Here is a 23878-nt window from a genome sequence, read left to right on the forward strand (position 1 = left end):
CAGGTGCACATTCCTGGGGCGCCTCGTCACTTCCCTTGTCCTGGCAGCCTGGGCCGCTCTCGGGACGAACTCGCTGAACGAAGCGGCAGGGCCATGACCTCAGGGGCGCTGCTGCTGCTTCTGGGGGTGCTCGGGGCGCCCCTCGCCCCAGGTAAGTCAGTTTGGGCCCCGAAGAGGCAGGGGCAGAGGCAGGGGCGATGGTCGCAGCCGGCTCCCGGAGCTTCACTTAGAGCATTCCTTCATCAGGTGCCCGCGGGTCGGAAGCCGAAGGCCAACTGCTTAAGAAACTTTTCTCGGGCTATGACAGCTCCGTGCGGCCGGCGCGGGAGGTGGGAGACCGCGTGGGGGTCAGAATTGGCCTCACCCTGGCGCAGCTCATCAGCCTGGTGAGCGCGCACCGCGGGTGGAGGTCGCTGGGCAGGACAGGCTGGGGGGCGTGGCTTTAGACAGCTGGGGGCGGGTTCTGCAGAGAGATGGACAGGCCTTTGGCGGCGATTGGGTGAAAAAATCTGACCAATGAGCGAGTTCGTGGGCGTGACCTTTTTATTTATTATTTATTTCTTTTGTTGACAAGCCCAGAATACTGCTCTGCTAGCACGCCTTGTGGGCGGACTTAGGGCAGGAGGACCGGCTGTGGGAGGGCCTGGAGGCGGGGCTCCGTAAGATTCTAGCAAAGTCCAGCAGAGCCTGGTGCTCAAGGAGCCTGGGCGGAGACTCGGGGTGGAGTGGATTAGACACTGGGCGTGGCCCGTGATTTAACCAGGAGTTAAAAGCAAGGCAAGCAGGCATTAGGTCTGGTTTCCGAGGCTGATAGCCACTCAACTCCTGTGAGATGGAGTTAGAGGGCAGGAGTATATTTCTGTGGAGTAAGTGACCTGCTGAGACCTCGTTTCTTCCCACTTCATTTCACTTAATGCCTTTAAATTTTTCCCTTCTAGAACGAGAAGGATGAAGAAATGAGCACAAAGGTGTACTTAGACTTGGTATGGAGACCCCGTGGCTTAGCGAAGGGAGCCCGCCCCCCACCCTCACCTTTGTCTTAATCTCTTGGAATGCTCAGCCCAGTTAGATTTTTTTGGGGGGGCACGATGACTTAATAAAGCACATATATATAATAACCGAAGCAGGGGCTTCGAGAAACAGTGATTTAAAACTCAAGTTTTGTGAGCCGGGCATGGTGGCGCACGCCTTTAATCCCAGCACTAGGGAAGCAGGCGGATCACTGTGAGTTCAAGGACAGCCTAGTCTACAAAGCGAGTCCAGGACGGCCAAGATAACATAAAGAAACCCTGTCTCGATAAACCAAAAAACAAACAAACAAAAAACAAAAATCCCACAAATTTGGGGAGGGGGTCACTAATTTGAATTCCCATCCTTTAAGTGGTTGCGAACTGCAGTTTGAAAACCACTGTAGTTGAGGATGCCCTAGGGCAATCTCTTCAGTTATTCTTTTTAATTATTTTTTAATACTTTTCTTTATATTTATTTATTTATTTATTACATATACACGCCAGAAGAGGGCACCAGATTTCATTACAGATGGTTGTGAGCCACCGTGTGGTTGCTGGGAATTGAACTCAGGACCTCTGGAAGAGCAGCCAGTGCTCTTAACCTCTGAGCCATCTCTCCAGCCCCTTTTTTATTATTTTTTATTTCATGTGGATGGGCCTTTTGCCTACATATATGTCTCTGAACCACATACATGTCTGGTGCCCGCAGAAGCCAGAAGAGTTACAGATAGTTGTGACTTCCATGTAGGTGCTGGGAATCGAATCTGGGTCCTCTGGAAGAGCAGCCAGTGCCCTTAACCACTGAGCCATCTCTCCAGCACACCCTCCCCCCAAGCCCCTCGGTTTTAGAGAGTTCAGTGCAGGGGGGGTCGGGGTGGGGGTGGTGGTGGGGAACTAGATGTAAATCCCAGAGAAGGAAGGCAGAGCCACAGGTTAGGCCTGAGCTACTCCCCGTTTGCACCCTCCCAGACACCCCAAGCCTCTCCCTGGCTTCTAGCCTGAACAGCCCTTTAGCCTCTGCTTTCTTAGGAGTGGACGGACTACAGGCTAAGCTGGGACCCTGTGGAACATGATGGCATCGATTCTCTCCGCATCACTGCTGAATCTGTTTGGCTCCCGGATGTGGTGCTGCTCAACAAGTAGGCTCTTTCCAAAGCCTTCCGGGGGCGGGGCAGTGGGTGGGCGGGGCGGGGCGTGTCCTCCTGAGGACAGGTCCAGATCCCACATAAAGAGAACTCTTCCCTGCAGCAATGACGGAAATTTCGACGTTGCCCTAGACATTAATGTCGTGGTCTCCTTCGAGGGCTCTGTGCGCTGGCAACCCCCTGGCCTGTACCGCAGCAGCTGCAGCATCCAGGTTCCCAAGCTTTGTCTGTTCTCCGGCTTCCCCCCTAACACTCCCGAGCCCTCCAGACCCTCCCTCGCCTCTCCTTTGCCCTGACTTCCCATTGCCCTGCATACTTTCTCTGGTTTTCTGTCTTCCTCTGTGGTACTCCGCCATTTCCCTGACGTGGCCGTCGGTCCCCTTCTCCTTTGGATCCAATGACCTCCCAATCTTTCCTAGTCCTTACCGGTTTTCTGGCAGCTCCAGTGTCTTTCCCTCCATTCAGGTCACCTACTTCCCCTTCGACTGGCAGAACTGCACCATGGTGTTTAGCTCCTACAGCTATGACAGCTCCGAGGTCAGCCTGCAGACGGGCCTGGGGCCTGACGGACAGGAGCGTCAGGAAATCCACATCCACGAAGGGACCTTCATTGGTGAGTGCGCGTGATTCTCACACCCAAGGCTGATAAGCAGGCCTCACCCAGTGGGGTCAGCAACATGGGGGTGACTGTGGACGCTGCAAACATGGGCACTGAAGCCAAGCGTGGTGGTGACTCACACCTTTAGTGCCAGCACTTGGGGGTGGGGAGGAGGGCGGGGTTGGCAGGAGTGTTGCTGTACATTCAAGGCCAGCCTGGACGACGTTTCGGAGACAAAGAAAAAAAAAAACACACACGCACTGTACCCCACATAGGAATGAGATGGCTCAGCGGTGGAAGCTCCTGAGTGTTAACCCCGGAACTTACAGTGGGGGATGAGAGGGACTCCCAAAAGTTGCCCTCTAACCTTAGAACTCATATTGTGGCATGTACACACACACACACACTCGCGCACGTGAACACACACAAATAATATTAAAAACAAACAGAAAAACAAGACAAATATGTGAAGCTTGTTTATCAGCTATGGGCGGCCTGCCTAGCGGTGCGCCATGGCTGGGGCAGCTGCCACACCTGTGTTCACTTACTGCGTCCCCTTCTGTCCCCTCCTCCAGAGAGTGGCCAGTGGGAGATTATCCACCAACCCGCTAGGTTAGTCCAACTTCCAGGGGACCCTAGAGGAGGAAAGGGGGGGCACCGTGAGGAAGTCATCTTCTACCTCATCATCCGACGGAAGCCCCTCTTCTACCTGGTCAATGTCATCGCCCCGTGCGTCCTCATCACCCTCCTGGCCATCTTTGTCTTCTACCTGCCACCGGACGCAGGTAAACAGCCGGGGGTCCCGGCTCTCCGCATCGCTGGCTCGGCTTCCTCCTTCTCACCTTTAGTTCCTGGTTAGTTTTCGTTTTTAAGGTCTGTGTGAGTGTGCCCTCTCGCACTCACAAATGCCCGTGGAGGTCAGAAATGGGGCGTTGGGCCCCTTGCATCTGTGAGCCTCCTGAGACGGAGACTGGGGTCTGAACTCTCACCATCAGGTAGAGCGGCTGCCTAGTTTGCTTTTCTGTAGCTTTGATAAGAGACCAACCAAAACCAAGGGAGGAAAGGGTTTTATTGGCTCACAGTCACAGTTGGTCACTGAGAGAAGCCAAGGTTGGGGTTCAAGGTAAGAACAGAGGCACAGCTGGGCATGGTGGCGCACACCTGCAATCCCAGCACTCGGGAGGCAGAGGCAGGAGGATCACTGTGAGTTCGAAGCCAGCCTGGTCTATACAGGGAGTCTAGGACAGCCAAGGCTACACAGAGAAACCCTGTCTTGAAAAAAAAAAGAAAAGAAAAAGAAAACAAAACAAAACGAAATGGGGAAAAGTAGCTGGGCAGTGGTGGCGCACACCTGTAATCCCAGCACTTGGGAGGCAGAAGCAGGCAGATGTCTGTGAGTTCGAGGCCAGCCTGGTCTACAGAGGGAGTCCAGGACAGCCGGGACTACACAGAGAAACCCTGTCTCGAAAAACAAACAAACAAACTTGAAGCACAGACCATGAAGGAACACCTCTTACCGGCTTGCTTTCTCTGGTTTGCACAGCTCCTTTCTTTAGACAACCTAGGACCACTTGCCTAGGGATGGCACTGCCCATAGTGGACTGGGCTCTCCTGTATCAATTGGCAATTAAGAAGATGCCCCATGGGCCGGACGTGGTGGCGCACGCCTTTAATCCCAGCACTTGGGAGGCAGAGGCAGGCGGATCGCTGTGAGTTTGAGGCCAGCCTGGTCTACAAAGTGAGTCCAGGACAGCCAAGGCTACACAGAGAGACTCTGTCTCAAAAAACCAAAAAAAAAAAAAAAAGAAGATGCCCCATATGGGCCCACAGTCTAGTCTGTTGAGGTAACTCCTCAGTCTGTCAAATGGACAAACTGAAGCTTATTTTGACAAACAGTAAGAGCTCTTAACTACTGAGCTATCTCGGCTTAGGACTGGACATCAGGAATCCCAGGTCCCCGCCCCGCCCCCCAGGCACAATTAGACACAAGTCCAGGCTCTGCACGTGCTCTGCTGATGGCTTCTCCTCAGGCAGGAACATTTCCTCAGAGTCCAAGCCTCCCCGTTCATGGAGCTCCCACATGTATGGCCAAGCGAACATCTCCTTTTCTGTTTCCCATTCCGAGGAAACCACCTTCCTCTCACCTCCCAGGCACGCGCTGGTGCCTTCACTGGCTGTCTCCTTGGGAGATGACAGTTGACCTCTTCTCTATAAGGAAGTACAATACAGGAAAAGGCTAAACCCTGGCCAAGTGTCGTAACAACTATGGGCCTTAGTTTCCTGATCTGGAAATGGGACAGTCACTGTCCCTCCTGCACAGAATTTATTTTGAAGATTGACTGGGTTAATAAAACCATACCTGGTACCTAGTTGGAACTACGTAAATGTGCTTTTTCAAAAAGCTGCTTTTGAGCAATTGATGTAAGGTAATAACAGTTGAACTATATGTGTAAATTCTAATCTTTACAGTCACCTATCAGATAAGTGCCAAGTTGTCATTTCCATTTATAGAGAAGGTAAAGAGGCTGAGGGAGAGAATTCATCTGTGCAGCAGGTCAGTACCTCCAGTATTCAAAACATGTTTCCCCCCCTGCATTTGGAAGGCTGAGGCAGGAGAATTGCCAAGAGTTTGAGGCCAGTGAGTATGAGGTCACTTGGAGCTTCGTAGGTTAGAGTCTGTCTCCAAAAAATTCCAAAAAAATAAAGTAAGCAAATACGAAGACAGATAAGCAAGCCCGTGTGGTTTCCTTATCTCTAGCATCAGTCCTCTATCTGGAAAGCAGGGGAGACGCAGTTCAAGCACTTACCTCCAGGTCCTGTCAGATGGCTCAGTGGGAAAGATGCTTGCTACTAACCTTGAGGGCCTGAGGTTGATATGGAAGCCTCAGGTTGTTCTTGGACTTTCTAGGTGCTCTGCGAAAGGCTGTGTACACACCACACACACACACACACACACACACACACACACACACACACAGTGTTAAAAAAGAACCTTACAAGTACAATCACTTCCTCCCAGAACAGGCCATTCTTGGAACCTACTATTACAGGACCAAAATAGAGCGAACTGTATAGCTTATTTATTTCAGTACCTTTCATGAAGTCTGTAAGGTCCCTTGTATGACACAGGAAGAATCAGCCACTTTTGTATACTGTTTTATTTTTAGATTCTTCAAATTGCTATATTGTTCTTGTGAAAAAGCTACAGAAACTGGTCTATTCGTTCATGCAACTGTGCCTGGGGAATTTCTGTGATATGCCAGGCACTGAAAATGTACCAGGGGACAAAAATAATAATAAAATTGTATTAGGAATGTAGCTCAATGGCAGAGCGGGCTAGAACAGGTGTGACTGGAGCTAGTCCACCATCCACGAAGCCCTGGATTTTATCCCCAGCACTGGTGGGGTGAGAGCGGGGCGGGGAGAGATAGTTTAGTTGGCAGACTGTTTACCTTATATGCATGCACAAAGCCCTGAGGTCAGTCTCCAGAACCCACCCGTAAACACATAAACAAGCAAATAAAATCACTGACCTCCTGGGTATATATTCCAATGGGCAAGTCAGCCAAAAAACTGATGTCTATCACCATATAGTAGGAAAAAATTATAAGTTGTTTGTGCAGTTTTTGTTTTGTTTTTCTTTTTTGTTTGTTTGTTTTGTTTTGAGACAGGGTCTCTCTATGTTAGCCTTGGCTGTCCTGGACTCGCTTTGTAGACCAGGCTGGCCTTGAACTCATAGCGATCCTCCTGCCTCTGCCTCCCAAGGACTGGGATTAAAGGCGTGCGCCACCAAGGCCGGCTTGTTTTGTTTTTCAAGACGTGGTTCCTGGAGTTCAGTTTGTACACCAGGCTGGCCTTTAACTCAGAGGTCGGCCTGCCTCTGTATCCTGAGTGCTGGAATTGAAGGCGTGTGTGCCACCACACCCCGTTTCTAGACTCTAAAGAGGAGATTAAATAGGAAGAGATTTGGGAAGATTAAAATGGGGGTGGACTCCTGTAATGCCAGCACTCAGAGACAAGTGAGTCAAGAGTTGTAGGCTAGCCTAGGCTACATAGGGAGTTGCAGGTCACTCTCAGGTGCAAAGTGAGACTCTGTCTCCGAAAATGGCTGGGGAGGTAGCTGATGTGGGAGAGAGTTTGTCTGTTGTGCATGAAGCTTTTGACCCGTATCACAGAATAAACTGGACATAGTAGCAAAGCCCTGTAATCCTAGCATTTGGGATGGGAGTGAAGACAGGAGGAGCAGAAGTTTAAGGTCATCCTCTGCTTAGCGAGCTCAAGACCATCCTGAGATATGTGACTTCTGGTCCCAAAAAATCAAACAAAGCTGCAGAGATGGCTCAGCTGGTTAAGGCATTTGCTGCCAAGTCTGACAACCTGAGTTTGATCCCTGGAGCCTAACTCAACAGGAAGGGGAGAATGGATTTTTTGTTTTGTTTTCTTTTGTTTTGTTTTTGTTTTTCGAGACAGGGTTTCTCTGTGTAGCCTTGGCTGTCCTGGACTCGCTTTGTAGACCAAGCTGGCCTTGAACTCACAGCGATCTACCTGCCTCTGCCTCCCGAGTGCTTGGATTAAAGGCGTGCGCCACCACTGCCCGGCTTGAGAATGGATTTTTAAAAAAAAAGATGTATTTATTTATTATGTAGACAGTGCTCTGCCTGCATGTATACACCTGCAGACCAGAAGAGGGCATCAGATCTCACTATAGATGGTTGTAAGCCACCGTGTGATTGCTGGGAATTGAACTCAGAACCTTTGGAAGAGCAGCCAGTGCTCTTAACCTCTGAGCCACCTCTCCAGCCTGAAAGAATGGATTCTTGCAGGCCGTCTATGCCATGGCATTTGTGCCAACACACATACATACATGCTTACAAACACAACCCCCTAAAATAACTTAGAATGTGATCCAAACAAAAACATCAAATGAGAACGGGGCCAGGGGCTTTGTGGCTTTTTCAATACAGGGTCTGATGCATCCCAGGTGACCCCAACTCACTACATGGCTAAGATAACCTTCTAACGTCTGATCCTCCTGTCTCTGCCTCAGGAGCTCTGGAACCCAGCTATGCAAGAGCACAGCAGTTTATGGGGTGCTGGGGATTGTAGCTAGAGCTCCCTGTGTGCTAAGGAAGCACTCTGCCAACCGAAATACATCCTCAGCCTCGGAGGCTGCAATTTTGAAACAGCATTGCTGGGTTTGGTCCTTAGCCCCAGAGAAGAAAGATGAGTGAATAAATAAGCAAATAAATAAAAATAGGGTAGTAAAACTGGGGATGGTGGTGCACAGCTTTGATCCCATCACTCGGGAGCCAGAAGGAAGCAACTCAGTGAAGTTAGCCCGGCTCAGCAAATAAAGGCACTGGCTGCTAAGCCTGGTGACTTTGACCTCCCACATCCTGGAAGAACAGAAGTGGCTCTTGAAAACTGTCCTCCGACATCCATTCATGGGCCATGGCTCCTGCTCTCCCATATATGCACGTGCGTGTGCATACGCACATATGTGCACACCCTTGTACACAGAGTAACTCAACTATAGTAAAATATAAAAAGTGAATACAATTCGGTGCTAGCAGATGCCTCAATGTAAAGGGAGCATTTGGCTTTAAGGGGGTAGAGAATAGCCCTGAGGTCTCTGGCAGAGCATGCCAGGCAGAGGAGAGAGCAGGCACCAAGCTTTCAAGTGAAAGATTGCCATCTCCAGTCACAAGACAGGGAGGTTAAAAAATGAGAGAAGTGAGACCAGAAAGATGGCTCAGTGGTTTAGAGCACTGGCTGCTCTTCCAGAGAACCCTGGGTTCAGTTCCCAGCACCACATGGCGGCTCACCACTGTCTGTAACTTCAGTTCCAGGGGCTCCGTCCCACACCCTCACACAGACATGTGTGCAGGCAAAACACCAATGCACACAAGATAAAAATAATGTTTTAAAATTAGGGAAGATAGGCATGGTGGCGCACACCCACAATCTCATAATACTTGGGAGGCTGAGGCAGGGGGATGGCCTTAAGTTTGAGGCCAGTCTGGAAAATACATATAGCCAACAAGTTCCAGGCCAGCCTGCCCACAATGTAAAGCCTGGAAAAGAAGAATACAAAAAGTGTGGTGGTGCAAGCCCTTAACCCCAGCACTAGAGCCTGGAATTCAAGAGCAACCTGAGCAATACAGAAAATTGTAAATCTTGAAATACAAAAAGGTTCTTCTTTGGGTGAAATACCATTGCAGTTTAAGATGCCACACCGATGCCAAGTGCAGGGGCATGTGCCTTTAATCCCAGCTGCCCTACACTACAGACCCGCCACTAAGCAGAGGCAAGTGGATCTCTAAATTCAAGGCTAATTTAAGTCTGGTCTATGTAGTGAGTGGCCACACCAGCCAAGGCTACATAGTGAGACCCTTTCATATATACGTAAAGCGACAGGTAGCTCCCGTGTATATATAACCCCAGTGTGGGGGCAGGGCAGCTGAATCAGGGGGTCCCTAGAACTGACTGGCCTGCCTAGCCAGTTGGTGAGCCCCAGGTCCAGTGAGAGACCCTGTCTCAAAAAATAAGTGGAGGATGATGGCAGAAGACACATCAACTTCTGCCTCGCCCCCACCCCCGGAGAGATTATATACAGCAGACACATGTACACACACACACGTTAATAAAAATAACTTTTGAAAACAAAAACAGGGAGAAAGCAAACAGAGTCAAGAGGATCAGTTAAGAAGCTGACCAAAAATGCTTATAGACCTTGTAACCGCAGCCTGTGCATGCCTGTGTGCATGTTCATGTGTAAGAGTGTGCGTGTGTGTGTGCGTGTGTATCTCATTTTGAGACAGAGCTTCATGTAGCCCAGGCTAGCCTTGAGCTCAGTATGTAGTTGAAGCTAGCATTGAACTCCTGATCCGCCTGCCTCTACCACCAAAGTGCTGGAATTGGTGTGATGCTGAGCTAGGCCTGATTTGCTCTATATTTTATCCCAACCTCCTTTTTAAAAACATTTCTGGTACTGAGAACTGAATCCAGGGTCTTAAGCACGCAAGCAAGGTTAGCGTTCGACCAGCTCCTTTGTATCCCTACCCCCAGGCCCATCGGCTCTGTTTGCCTAAGCAGTCCAGGTTGGCCCTGAATTCATTCTGTAGCCCAGAAGCAGGCTTTGAACTTGCAATCCCCCTGTCTCAGTCTTGAGAGTAGTTGGGATACAGACTGTGGCGGCCCCAGCTAGGAGAACGGCTTTGGTAGTGAGGGAATCAGGTGGTAGACATGTCAAGTTTGAGATGCTGGGTAGATATTCAACGGGAAGGCTGAGCAGGCATTTGGGTGTAAGTCTGAGGTTCAGAGGAAGTCTGTGCTGGAGGGACAAATAACGGAGTGATGTGCATACGAATGACTTTCCCAAAAGTCTGCGCTTAGGAGACAGGACTCCTGGCGCTACGACAGAGATTTCTTTCTGGTAAGGACTGGTCCTACCAGTGTCGTGGTTGTACACTCAGGAGGCAGAGGCAGGAGGATCGCTGTGAGTTTGAGACCAGCCTGGGCTACACAGCAAGTCCCAGGACAGCCAGGGTTACACAGCGAGTCCTTGTCTCAGTAAAATAAAATGTTAAGAGCCAGGTATGGTGGCAGACACCTTTAATCCCAGCACTCGGGAGGCAGAGGCAGGTGGATTGCTGTGAGTTTGAGGCCAATCTGGTCTACAAAGCGAGTCCAGGACAGCCAGGGCTACACAGAGAGACCTTGTCTGGACAAACCAAAAAAATAAGAGAGAAAGGAGAGAGAGAGAGAGAGAGAGAGGGAGAGGGATGACTCCACCTGCTGTCCGCTCTGCCTTTCAAGGGGAGAAGATGGGGCTCTCCATCTTCGCCTTGCTGACCCTCACTGTGTTCCTGCTGCTGCTGGCGGACAAAGTGCCCGAGACCTCGCTGGCCGTCCCCATCATCATCAAATACCTCATGTTCACCATGATCCTCGTCACCTTCTCAGTCATCCTGAGCGTCGTGGTCCTCAACTTGCACCACCGCTCGCCCCACACCCACCAAATGCCCTTCTGGGTCCGCCAGGTAAGACAGATCTTCCCCTTCCAACCTGTCTTAACTCCTGATCTTACAACCAACCAGGTGTGGGAAAGGGTGAGGCTAGCCTGAGCTACATGGTAAGGTTGAGGCCAGCCTGGGTTACATGGTAAGGTTGAGGCCAGCCTGGGTTACATGGTAAGGTTGAGGGCAGCCTGGGCTACATGGTAAAGTTGAGGCTAGCCTGGGCTACATGGTAAGGTTGAGGCCAGCCTGGGCTACATGGTAAGGTCCTGTCTGCATATGGCAGAATGAGTTTTGTTTTGCTTTGTTTTAAAGGAAAGAATGAAAAAGATCCTTGCGTTTGGTTTTGTGCCGCTCCCGCCTTCCGCCAACCTGGGTTTGACTTTCACACTGTAGGGACAGCTACGGCTGGCATGGTGTGGGAGGCCGGGCCTGCTGGGCGTCAGAGCGTTACACACCGTGCTCTCCCTCTCCGCTCTTGTCATCTCACAATACAATAGCCCTTCAGCCAATCAGCTCATTTAGAAGGAAACATTCTCAGGGCTGTGGCCATCAGGGTAGAACACGTTGGGCCCTCAATTTTTCGGGATGCCTCCCAGGCCATTAAAGAACCTTCCTGAGACAGGGCTTCTATGTGTAGCCTTGGTTGTCCTGGAACTTGCTCTGTAGACCAGGCTAGCCTCATACTGAGAGATCCACCTGCCTCTCTCTCCCAAGTGCTGGAATTGGCATTGCAGCTGTGAGCCACCATGCCTGGCCTAAAAGAACTTTTTTTTTTTTTTTTAAAGACAGAGTCTCTCTGTGTAGCCTTGGCTGTCCTGGACTCGCTTTATAGACCAGGCTGGCCTCAAACTCACAGCGATCCTCCTGCCTCTGCCTCCTGAGTGCTGGGATTAAAGGTGTCACCACACCTAGCTCTAAAAGAACTTTTAAAGGGCATACACACATGCACACACATACGCACACACACAAATACACATATATATGCACACACACACAAACACACACATATAATTTTATGTGTATGTTTGTGTGCTTGCATGTATGTATGCGCACTACATGTGTGTCTGGTGCCTAAGGAGGCCAGAGAGCACCAGATACCCTCCAACTAGACTTACAGATGCTTTGTGAGCCACCATGCGGTAATGGAAACCAAACCAGGGGCCTCTGGAAGAGCAGCCCGTGCTCTTAACCTCTAAGCCGTCTCTCCGGCAATTTTTAAAAATCTCTTAAGCTGTGCAGCTGCTGTTCTGTCAGTGTAGCTCAGTGGGGCCGTGAGTGTACACGCACTGGAACGGACACTTGGTGCAGGAATAGATAGCTGCTTTCCTTGTGGTCTGAAAGCACTAGAGTCTTCTCCAAGCCTGGAGTGGTGGCACAGGCACTTAGGAGGCAGAGGCAGGCGGATCGCCGTGAGTTTGAGTCCAGCCTGGTCTACAAAGCGAGTCCAGGATAGGCAAGGCTACACAGAGAAACCCTGTCTTGGGGGAAAAAAAAAAAGAGCCCTCTGCAATATGTTGCTTCTGCTCTACAGATCTTCATTCACAAGCTCCCTCCATACCTGGGTCTGAAGAGGCCCAAACCTGAGAGGGACCAGCTGCCGGAACCACAACACTCTTTTTCTCCAAGAAGTGGCTGGGGCCGAGGGACTGATGAATATTTCATCCGGAAGCCTCCAAATGATTTTCTTTTCCCTAAACTTAACAGGTGAGACCTAGACCCATCAATCGCTTGGGCAAGGGAGAGAACTACAGCTCCCGAAAAGCCAGCGGAAGATAGTGTGGTCTAGCATCATGGGAGTTGTAGTAGCCCTGCCGCTGCTTGCGGCGCTCAAAGGTGGCATTTTAAAGCTTTAAGAGCCAGAAACCTGCAAAAGTCTGGAGAGGTCAGTGCTGCCGGGGGAATCCAGAAGGACTCGCTGAGGCTGTGAGGACGACCAGGTCGTTGGAGGAGGCAGCTGGAGCAGGGTACAGGAACCGCTAGCTCTCTTTGAACCCAGCGTGTGGTCAAACAGTCCCTCTCCATACAGGTTTCAGCCTGAATCATCTGCCCCGGACCTGCGACGATTTATCGATGGCCCAACCCGGACTGTAGGTCTGCCCCAGGAGCTACGTGAGGTCATTTCTTCCATCAGCTACATGGCGCGACAGCTGCAGGAACAGGAGGACCACGACGCAGTAAGTGCAGCACAGCGGAGCCCCCTCGGGCTGGGCGGCCTTGGCTCCACCCACCCCAGCCTCAAGCTCCGCCCTTAGCAGCGCTTCCGTTCCTGATTGGAAGCGTGCTTGCTTTTGTCCCGCCCCCTGCTCGCCGACTGACCATTTAGTATCTAGCTGGGGTCTGGGGTCTGCACTACTTGTCTTTTTCTTAGATTCCAAGTCGCAAGAGCTTGGCGGAAAACTGCAGTGGGTGGGCTTTCCAGGTCTCTGAACCCGGAGCTCTTCTTTTTCTCTTTTTCCTGCCTACCCTCAGCTGAAGGAGGACTGGCAGTTCGTGGCCATGGTTGTGGACCGTCTCTTCCTGTGGACGTTCATCGTTTTCACCAGCGTCGGGACCCTAGTCATTTTCTTAGATGCCTCGTACCATCTGCCCCCTACTGAACCTTTTTCTTGAGGACCAGAGGGCTATTTTTGCCAAGAGTTGCAGGTACCGTGCCGTATGGCTCTTGACTCCTGTAAGAGTCTAGTTTCTGGTTTCTTTATTTATTTTTGTTGTTTCTTGTTTGTTTGGTTTTTTTTTTTTTTTTTTTTTTTTTTTTTTTTTTTGAGACAGGGTTTCTCTGTGTAGCCGTGGCTGTCCTGGACTCACTTTGTAGACCAGGCTGGCCTCGAACTCACAGCAATCCACCTGCCTCTGCCTCCCGAATGCTGGGATTACAGGCGTGTGCCACCACGCCCAGCCAGAGTCTAGTTTCTGGGAAGGTGTTAAAGTGGCACCTGAAATGTCCTTCTACTTATTATTTAGGGTTTTTGTTCTTCTGAGCTTTTGTTGTTTTTGAGACAGAATCTCACTCTGGCCCAGGCTAGCCTGGAATTGTGTGGTCCAGGCTGGCCTCAAATTCCCAGCAATGTTACCTCCTTGGCTTACCAAATGTTGGGATTACAAGCCTGGTGAGCCAGCATATTTGGATTTCTATTCTTGAGGCTACACTTAATATCAAGGCTTAGATCTCTAATAAAATAGAATCATAAGCGAGTAGATTGTAAGCCTTCTGAGGACAGGCAATGTCCCCAGCTGTGCGCACAGATCCTATCCCATAAGGTCTTAACATTTGTTGAATCTCCAACAGAGGGGTGGGGAGGAAATCTGGAAGGGTACATATAAATACTGCCTACAATTGCATGTTGTGATTAATCATTTTTGTCTGCTTTTAAATTTCTATAATTTATTTTTGTGATGATTACCACCTTTAGACTGAAAAAAATTTTTTTCTAAAAAGTTTGCATTTGCAGTAAAGAAACATTAAAAAATAAAAATAAATAAAAAAGAACCAGGAGTGGTGGTGAATGCCCAGAACTTTGAAGACAGAGGCGGGAAGATTGTTATAAGTTCAAGGCCAACCTCTGCTAAATATTGAATTCAAGACTAGACTATAAGAGGTCAGAGAGAGACACAGACAGACAGACACAGAGAGAGAGAGAGAGAGAGACAGAGAGAGAGAGAGAGACAGACAGACAGACAGACAGACAGACAGACAGACACAGACACAGAAAGACACAGAGAGACAGAGACAGAGACTGAGAGGGACAGAGAGAGAGAGAGAGAGAGAGAGAGAGAGAGAGAGAGAGAGACTGAGACAGAGAGAGAGAGAGAGACTGAGACAGAGACTGAGACAGAGGGACAGAGAGATCTCATTCAAGCCAGGCATGGCGTCCTGGGTGAGGCAGGACAGCTATGGGCTAAGCTCTGGCGTGAGCCCTTGTCTCACACAGACAACCTGATTTGCCTTCTACCTTGGGCACACAGACTACGAAATGACTCAATCTGTTTCTGTATCTATAAAATGAAGCAGATAGTGGTGCGTGCCCATAGACAATCCCAAACAGCATGTATCAGACTTTCAAACTGCTGTTTTCCTTTCGTAGTTGGTTTTGCACAGCATTTATTGGTTCGTTTTAGAGTAGTTGGAATTGAACCCAGGACATTGCAAGCAGGAGGCAAGTGCCCTGCCCTGTGCTGTTTACCAACCCTATTTTCCTTCATTTTTGGTTTTCTCTCTCTCTCTCTCTCCATCCCCCACCCCACCCCCCATCCCTCTCTCCGAGGCAACTTTTCTCTGTGTAATGGTGGCTGTCCTGGACTCACTTTGTATACTTTTCTTTCATTTTTAATTTCATGGTTTTGTTACTATTGCTTAAAACAGAGTCTTGGCCAGGCAGTGGTGGCACACACCTTTAAGCTCAGCACTTGGGAGGCAGAGGTGGGTGGATCTCTGTGAGTTCGAGGTCAGCCTGGTCTATAGAGCTTGTTCCAGGACAGCCAGGGCTACACAGAGAAACCCTGTCTCAAAAAAAGTCAGACTTGATATTACAGCCCAGGCCGGCCTTGAACTCTCAGCAACCCTCCCTTTGCCTTTGCCTCTGCCTCTCAATGCTGGGGTCACAGTTGGTCAGCACTATGTGCAGCTTTAAGTTTTGGGTTTTCCTGAGACGGGGTCTCATGCAGTCCAGGCTGCCTGAACTCACTACAAAGCTCAGGACAACCTGAACTCCTGATCGAACCTTCTGCCTCTCTCACACACTGGGATTCCCAAGCCTGGCTTTTTGTTTGTTCTTGTTTTAGAAACAGGGTCTTTGTAAGTCCCCAGTCTGTCCAACTCACTACACAGACTCAAAATTTCAGTCTTCTTGCCCTTGAAGTAACTGGGACTACAGGCACACACTACCATGCCAGTTGTTTGTGAGACAGGGTCTCACTATGTAACCCTGGCTAGCTTGGAACTTGTTATGTAGACCAGGTTGGCCTCAAACTCTACTGGGTTCTGTTTCCTGGGTGCTGGGGTTAAAGGTGTGTAATTTTAATTTTGAATTAAGGGCTAGAGAGAGAAGATTCTAATGTCTGATCTTCTAGAGGACCAGGGGTTGATTCCCAGCACCCACATGTGTCACTCCAGTCCCAGGGGATCCAATACTTTCTGGCCTCTTCTGGCACTGTACACATTTGGGTACACAGACCTACATACAAGCAAAGCACTCATACACATAAAATTAAAGGAAAAACGTATTTGAAGCTTGGTACCTTTAAAATTTGTGTATTTCACAGACATTTGGATTTCTGGCTTCTCTTGAAAACATTTTAAAATCTACAGTGACACTATACCCAATACTGTTGTTGACAGCAACTTGCCAGAGCTTATTAGTGGCCGTCCGCTCTGGTCAGGGTACTTATACCACACAAGCTCCCATCCACCTGACCGGCCTTAGCCACATTCCTCCATAACCCAGGAGGATACCCAGCAGGCAAGAGGAAGCCAGTGAGGGAACAGGAGTGGAAGAACTCTCCCGGCCCTGGTACGGTCTTTGCCCCAGTGGTACCTTCAAACTAGAAAAAGAGTTGGATCTGGTTTAAGGCAAATGTTATTCTAGGACACAGAAATCTTGAGCCTACCACTTGCGTTCATCGAGGATGTGTCTAAACGTGTGTGGGGCGGGGGAGGCACTGCGTTTTTGTTTTTGTTAGTTTTTTAGAAAGGGGCCTCGTGAAGCTCAGGCTAGCCCGGAACTCTATGTGTATCTGAGGATGGCCCTGAACTTCTGATCTTCTTGACTTCACCTCCTAAGTGCTTGTATTAGAGGTGTGTGCCACCATGTTGGGCCAAGAAACAAACTCAGGGAGGGGCCCGCGTGGACTAAGCTACACCCCCAGTTCCTGAGCTGATGTCTCTACCTGCAGGTCAGGTAAAAGAGAGCCGGAGTCTAGTGGCCATATAACTACAGTGAAGTGTCCAGAGTCAAGGAGCCTCAGAGTAACTCAGTCGCCAGACATCGCCCTGGGAAGGGGACCAGGCTGTAGGCCTCTGGGTCCTGCAGAGCCAGGAAAGCAAATGCCTGCCCCGGCCCACCAGCCACACAAATAACGGCACCTGGCACCCCGCCGTGAGAAGAGTTCAGTTGTCTTGTTGGTTTATTGGCCTAGAGAACTGGGAACACACACAAATCTGGAGATAAATATTGGTCAGTTTCTCTAAATCTGGGTCCTCACTACGTAAAGAGCTAGAGGCTGTAAAAGTCTAAATCTTGCGTGCTGTGGCACTGAACCCGTGGCCTCTTCCGACTCTATCCCTTCTTCCCAGGGAACACGGGGAAAGAGGGCACAAACTGTCAAGACTTGATCATCTCCAAATGACAAAACTGCAAGGCCCCAAATTTCTAACACCTGAAACTCACAAAACTGAAACCTTCCAGCTCAAATACATATTTTTAAGTTTCTGCTTTGCCACAGCTTTGTTGCCAAATTTTTGAAGCTATGTTCTCCTCACCCATATTTAAAACAAAACAAAATAAAACAATTTATCTCAATTCTTCCAAAAGGTCCATGGTTTTGGAATCTTGATCTATTCTGAGATAAAAATTCCCCAGTCCATTTTCAGCCCTCTACTACCCTGACTTCCCCAGAGTGCAGGGTGTAGGGGATGGTTGTCATATCTGCCCCCTGGCTTCAGGCCTTCCTCAGTCTCTCTTGTGGTTCCGCTGTATATATAGATATATTTATATATAATTTGTGTGTAGATATATATATATATATGTATTCTTTATTATGTATTTTTTGCAGTTTTTCTAAAGTGCCAGAAACAAGATTTATGGGAATTTTTAGTGACTTTTTTTCTTTTTTTTTTTTCTTTTTTTTCTTTTTTTCATTTTTCCCTGTTTGAAACTTTTCCCCCCTTAAAAACCAGAACTTGGTACATTCAGTAGGAAATTCTTCACTCAGGCTGTGGCCAAGACCAAGGAAAGTGCAAAGAGACAGAGGAGGAATGGAGTAACCCCTCTGTGGTTAACATTCAGGAAGCCTGTCAGTGCCCTCCCCCTTCCTGTGCACTGGGAGGTTGGGAGGGGCAGGAAGATGCTCCTGCCTTCCCAAACTTACCTCCCTCCAAAAGCCATGGTCTCGCCCCCTCCACAGTAGGTCAGAGGGCAGCCATCTTGGCCCCAGAAAACAGTAGCTGAGAGAAAGGCTGTCATTTCCATTAAAACAGTCTTCCTCCTTTTTAAAGTCATACTCCTCTAATTCCCACATCAGACTTGCTCCCCTAAACTGGCTCTCTCCTGTGTGAGCTGGTTTTTGTGGGGAGGTGAGTATAGAATGGAAAACATCCCATCGAATCACACTTTAGGGAGGCCCCATTTTCAAAGAGAATTAGGAACAAACATTTCCTCATTTTCCCCACTGGAAGGAGACAAAGGACCCCTGACCTGGGTAAACTAGTGCAAATCAGGGATCAGGGACCATTTAAAGCCCCTGCACCCCATCCCTAGGCTGGGATCTTTGGGTGTGGGGAACTGAGTCAAAGATGGGGTAGAAGGTGCTATATTCGAGGCAAAGTTGGTGGGGATACCCCAAAGCCCACCAGAAGAGGAGGATGGTTCCCTCAAAACCATCTGGAGTGACTGGTGAGGACAGTGACACTAGGGGGGAGGGGGTAAAAGGTAAGGATGGAAGGTTCTGTGCAAATCTTGGGGCTCACCCACACATTGAACCCCCGTCACTTCTCTGGCTATTTGGTCTAATCTAGGAGGAACCATCACGAGAGGCTGGCAGGGAGGAAGCAGGTCCTCTCTCTGGATGGAGAGCTTCACACCTGGTGCTCAGATTTGGTTTAGCCCCAAAGAAGCCATGTATAAAGGCCAGAAAGGGTGTGATCTATTTACCTCTGTTGTCTTGGAAGAATCTGGAGTCGCTGGACTTGAGGGTAAAGGTGGGGCCCAAGATTTCCCTGCCCTGTACTAGAAAAGTGCTCAGCTACAGAACACCTCCTACCTCCTTTTTTGACCTGGAGTGGGTTGGGCCATCTCCAAAGCCTAGGAGCGCAGGAAGGAGAATGGAAGACCCGGAAGGCATGGAAGCCAAGGGAAGCACAGAGAGACCCACCCTTGGGAAGAACGGAAACCGAAGCCATGCTTCCAGGCTGGTGGGTCGGGTATCACAATGGTCTGGTCCAGGCCCTGGGCCGCAGAGGGTGGAATGTGCTGGGAAGCATCTGGGGGAAGGGCTTAGACAAAGCGTCAGAGCAAGGGCAGCCATTGTTAGGCGAGAGAGATGGTTTCTCCCCCTGGGCTTACAGGTCAGGGGAGCAGGTTAGACATTCAGAGCTGGTGGGGGCTGTGGTAGAGATTCAGATGGGTGTATTGCTCAGTTGCCCCCGAGGGCTGGGGAAAGGATGGGAACTGGCTCTTCCCCTCACAGGGGCCGGTCCCTGGAGAAGATTGAGAGGGGACCTACCAAGAGTCCCTTCTGGGGGAGGGGGGGAACTACAGTCACACAAAGCAGCCTGACTCCTGAGCTCCAGGGGCCCCCAAATCCCTGCACAAGAGTGTGATGGGGCTCCCAAGGGGGGCAGGGAGGCCAGGCAGCTCCTATGTGGGGGACTCGGGGAGGGTGGCATCTGGTGAAAGGGGGAATGTGGCCTTAGTGCTCACCCCACATCTCCCTTTTGGGTTCTCTCAGCCCCTGTCGTTTCCCCTACTCCCTTAGTGGGAACTTGCAGAGGAAGGGTTGGGGGAGGTGGGGTCTGTGGAGCTGGGGGTGCTGCTTGAGGGTTCACTGCGTAGCCAAAGACCCCTGGTAGGAAGGGGAGGGCCCCGCCGCCCTTCTCATCAGGTAGGACCATGTTGAGAGCAACTGGGAGAGCAGCTAAGTTGCTGAAGTTGTAAGGGTAGGCCGCAAGGAGCTGGGGGCCATAGACTAGTGGGTAGGGTTCAGGGTAGAAGGTGACTTTGGCAGCCCCCATGCCCTCCATCTGGTCTCCCTCGGAAGCTCCCACTGGCCCCCCATTCCCAGCTTTTCCTCTACCACCACCGGGCTCCCGGCTGCCTCCTATCAGGGCCAAAGGAAATTCCTGCACAGGTGGGTATACATAGCTGCCCGCACCTGCTACTGGGGGCTCCTCGCCCCCCGAGATGACGGGGTCCTGGAGTGAGGCAGTCTCAGACGCCGAAGCAGCAGCGCTGCCGCCTCCTGCCTCCCCACTCGATGAGGACACTTGCATCTCTTGGGGGGCCTCCTCCTTGATGTCACTGGGCCTGGTGCCAACGCTGCCTTTGGAATACGCGATGACGGGTGTGGGAGTGCCCCCGGGCCGCTCCACAGCATGCCTCTGCCCGTGGCGGTTCAGGGCAGCCGCCGTCTTGCACACCTTGGCACAGTGGGGGCAGGTGAAGCGGGGGGAAGACCTCCTTCCGGTCCTGGAGTTGTGAGAGCCCCCACTATGGGCCTCCTGGTGCTTTCTCAGCTTCCTCAGGGTGGCAAAGGTCTGGGCACAGTCCCCACAACGGTGCCTACGCTCGCTGCGTCCTCGTCCTCCTGGACCCTCCGCTGCTGGGGTCTCCTCCCAGCCCCTTCGTTCCAGCTTCTGCCTCCAGCGCGGCGGTCTTCGTCCTCGGGGCAGTCCGCTGACCCCGCTGACCCCGCTGGTAGTGGCTCCAGCCTTGCGCTTAGGCTTGTATGAATAGTAGGGCCTCCAGAGCTGATCTTCCCCTCCAGCCTTCGATTCCTCCTGCTCCTCCTCCTCCTCTTCCTCATCCTCGCTCTCCTCTTCTTCTCCACTCAGCTCTCCTGGGCGCAGGTCAGTTTCCGAGATGCGCCTCTTGACAATGGCCTCCTCCCCAATTCGCACAGTGATCTGACACAGCGGAGGCGGGGCCTGAAGCTGGGAGGAGCCCCGGCCTGTGCCTGTGGGGGAAACCCCACTCCCGCGCACCCCACCCACGGGCTTGGCTGTGTAAGTCAGAGTCCTGCCAGCCCGCAGGATCCGGCCCTTGGCCTCCTCTGTGGCTGTGGCTGGGTTGATGGCGGCGGCGGCAGAGGCTGGGCTGGTGGGTATTGCTGCAGGCTCAGGGGGTGGAGGTGGGTACTCGCGTTTCTTGGGGGGCCTTGGGGGAGTTGTATAAGTGATGACGGAGGCAGCTTGGGACCCTCCTGTGCTGGCTGGTCCACCCGCGCCACTGCTACTGCTCCCATGGACGATGACAGAGGGAGCTGGGTGCGCAAAGGTGATGACAGAGGGGGGAGGGCCAGACTCTGGGGCAGGTGGGGGTAGGGGTGGGGGGCTGGCTGGCATCGCGGCCGGGGCCGGTATGCGGAGGCTTGGAGAAAGAGGGCCCTCAGGGACTCCCTGACTGTAGGTCTTGTAGGGCCGCTTGGCTGCCCGCATAGGGAGCAGGCGGTACAGCTTGAGGGTGTTAAGCTTCGGCTTATAGCCTCCATTGGGGGTCTTCTCACTGGCAAGGAGGCCGGGGCTGATGCCATGGAAGGCTCGCTGGTGGGTCTTCAGGTTATAATAGGTGACAAAGGTTTCCCAGCAGAAGATGCACTGGTACCTGAGCCAGGATAGCAGGGAATGGGGCAGGAACAGAGCCGCTTGAGTTTAAAGGACCCGGAAGGCAGAGCCTCCTCCTGCCCTGTCCTCTGCAGCCCTCAGACCTACAACTCCCCCAGCAACTTGCTCATCCTCTCCGCCTCGCTGCACTCTGCCAGCCTCTGGAGCCGGACTAGGCCAAGCTCAGCACCCCGATACCCGCTGTCTTCGCCTCTCCGCCTCAGCTCTTCTGTGGTGAAGTGGCGACGGTCCCGTGTATTAGCCCTCAAAATGCCTCTTGTGGTACAAACGAAACAGAAAGGACATGCTAAGGAAATACCAGGTGCTGTTCTGCGTGCTGCTCTAAGTCCCAGCCGGCAAGCCTATATTCCCATAATCCTCTCCTGTAAGGGCCAATTTTTCTTTACTTCCTAGCTTTTCCCACAGCACCAAGCCTGGATGCGCAGGCAAGATGCTGGCATCTGGTAAAGGAGGTACTGGGGCTGAAAGGAGACAAGTCCTGCACGCAGTGAGCAGGGACCAGGCCAAGAACACATCCCAGTGTGGACAGAGAGCTTTCCCGACCCCTCAGCCCATGCCTCTAACCTCAGGTCTCTCACCTGCGCTCCCCGGTGTGCCACACCTCGTGCTTGGTGCGATACTCGGCCAGCGCAAACACCTTCTCACAGTAGCGGCAGGGGTACTTCCGGCGCCACGAGTGCACGTTGCTGTGCCGCTTCAGGCTGGACAGGGTCACGTACGATCGCTCACAGGCCGCGCACACGTAGAGCACGTGGCCGCCCACCACCTTCACCACGTGCTCAGGGCCGTCTCTGAAGCCCACTGGTTGTGGCAGGGCCGAGGCATCCACTCCTGCAGGACCCCCAGGGCCAGAGCCCCCAGCTCCGAGCCCTACGGACCCCCGAGTGCTGGACCCCCGCCGACACTGGGCCTCGTGGGTCTGCAGCCGCTTCGGGTGTATGAAGCTTTTTCCACATCGAGGGCAGGGAAAGGGCCGCCGCGGCAAGGAGGGCTGGGAGTCAGGACCCAGGGCCTCGGCTTTGTCATCTTCCCACTCTCCATCTTGTCTAGGCCCTGGGCCCAAACTGCCCTCGCCAGGCTGTGAGGTGGCCATGGGAGCTGGGGCAGGCGGTACCCAGGTATCGCCTCCTTCCCCCAGGCCCTGTAGGCGGGGGATTCCCAGCCGCCGCCCCAGGGCTCCAATCTCGGCCACAGCTGCCCCATCCCCACCCCCAGGCAGTGCAAGCCGGGCACTATAGATGAAGTTGAGGACATCTGAGAAGGCCGCTGCTGGGACCCCGGGAAGCTCTAGGACCCGGGGAGGGGATGAAGAGTGAGGAGAGGGCGGAGGCGGGGAGGAGGAGGAGGAGGAGGAGGCAGCTGTGGTGGTTGCGGGGCTGGGAGCTGAGCCACCGGCGGCCGGTGGGAGGGGCAGGGGGGCTGAAGCTAGTAGGGCCTCTCTGAAGAAGGGGCTAGAGGCAGCCAGGACGCTGCGGTGAGCAGGGAACTTGGTGTCTCCAGCTATGAGGGTGACGTCACAGAAGAGGCCGCGGAGCCGCTGCTCATTGAGCTGGCGAAGGACAGCTGGGGCATGGGTTGGGTCCGTCACCTCTGCAGGGGGTGGCATGGTGCCAGCCTAGACATGGGGAAAAAAGAGGCCAGGGACGGTCTCAGAGGCTGGGCAAGGGAGGGCAGGAGCCTCTGCGGCGACCAGGGAAATGAGCGGAGGACGACAGTTAGAGGCTGCTGGTCAGGACCTGGTGGGGAACTGAGCAATTCGGGACACAGAAGTCATGGGCTGACTAACACTAGGCCACCCAATATCGAACCGGCGTCCAAGATCAGTATAACATCCGGGCCAGCAAGGGCCAGGGATACCTCAGGTCATATTGAAGGTCAAGAGGGCGTGACCTCCAGATTCACAGTAAGCAGTAGAAGGAAGCTGCTCTCCTCACACAACCCTTTTTCAGTGCTGGACAAAATGGCTGCCTTTGCTGGACTCTCCTACCTTGGGTCTACTTTCTCCTAGCTGTGGTCTCCCAGCACCCTCTCACCTGAGAACGTAAGCCAACATGGAGCAGAGTAGCGGCTCAGCAAGTTCCTTCTGCCCGGCCCTTTCCTTCTGCAGGGAAACAGAAACTGTGTCAGAAACCAAGAGAAAGGCAGGAGGGGGGAGTCCCCCCCGCCCCCCAGGAGAGGATCCGGGCCGTGGGCATCAGTCAAAGCCACTCTGGCTGCTCCGCAAACCCTGATCCCTACCAGGAGCCTGTCAGGCTACTTGGCCAAATCCTATCAGACCACAGAGGCCGCATAGATTACCGGGCTTGCTCTGCCCGCTGAGAGAAGTGCAGTGACAGGAAGATTTGCATAGCCCCCCCTGTTCACCTCCAAATAGCACAGCGGCACAGTTCAATCCCACAGGTTCAGGACAGCCTCACAGATCACTCTCTAGCCCCTTGGGCCCAATCTTGGGGCTCAGAGAAATCAAAGATTTGCATGTTGTTTCTTTTATCACAGTGGCCTTATTTACATATCAAAATAGAGCTTCTCCCCCAACCCCCACCCCCACCTCC

At 52.0% G+C, this 23878-nt stretch overlaps 2 protein-coding genes across 6 annotated transcripts in view; one reads left to right on the forward strand and one right to left on the reverse strand.

Moving 5' to 3' along the window:
- On the forward strand, positions 1-18452 carry CHRNB1 (cholinergic receptor nicotinic beta 1 subunit). Of its 2 annotated transcripts, XM_084764345.1 has the most exons (12): positions 1-151; positions 247-386; positions 939-983; positions 2040-2149; positions 2259-2367; positions 2621-2768; positions 3329-3538; positions 10572-10795; positions 12306-12478; positions 12801-12948; positions 13244-13417; positions 16664-18452. In XM_084764345.1, the coding sequence occupies exons 1-11, from the start codon at positions 94-96 to the stop codon at positions 13382-13384; spliced, it is 1506 nt and encodes a 501-aa protein (XP_084620471.1). In that variant the 5' UTR covers positions 1-93; the 3' UTR covers positions 13385-13417; positions 16664-18452. The 2 variants fall into 2 exon arrangements, with proteins under 2 accessions (XP_084620471.1, XP_084620470.1); XM_084764344.1 differs by lacking the exon at positions 16664-18452 and having other exon boundaries at positions 13244-14261.
- ZBTB4 (zinc finger and BTB domain containing 4) overlaps positions 16877-23878 on the reverse strand; it is an 18516-nt gene continuing 11514 nt past the window's right edge. For all 4 annotated transcript variants that reach the window (XM_084764343.1, XM_084764340.1, XM_084764342.1 and 1 more), the window contains 3 exons: positions 23360-23427; positions 21905-22941; positions 16877-21306 (listed from right to left, as the gene is read on the reverse strand). In XM_084764343.1, the coding sequence (XP_084620469.1) occupies positions 19404-21306; positions 21905-22932 (2931 nt within the window). In that variant the 5' untranslated portion in view covers positions 22933-22941; positions 23360-23427 and the 3' untranslated portion in view covers positions 16877-19403. The remainder of the gene's footprint in view (positions 21307-21904; positions 22942-23359; positions 23428-23878) is intronic.

The sequence above is a fragment of the Acomys minous genome, assembly GCF_964271855.1.
Source record: "Acomys minous genome assembly, chromosome: 16".
Lineage (NCBI taxonomy): Eukaryota > Metazoa > Chordata > Mammalia > Rodentia > Muridae > Acomys > Acomys minous.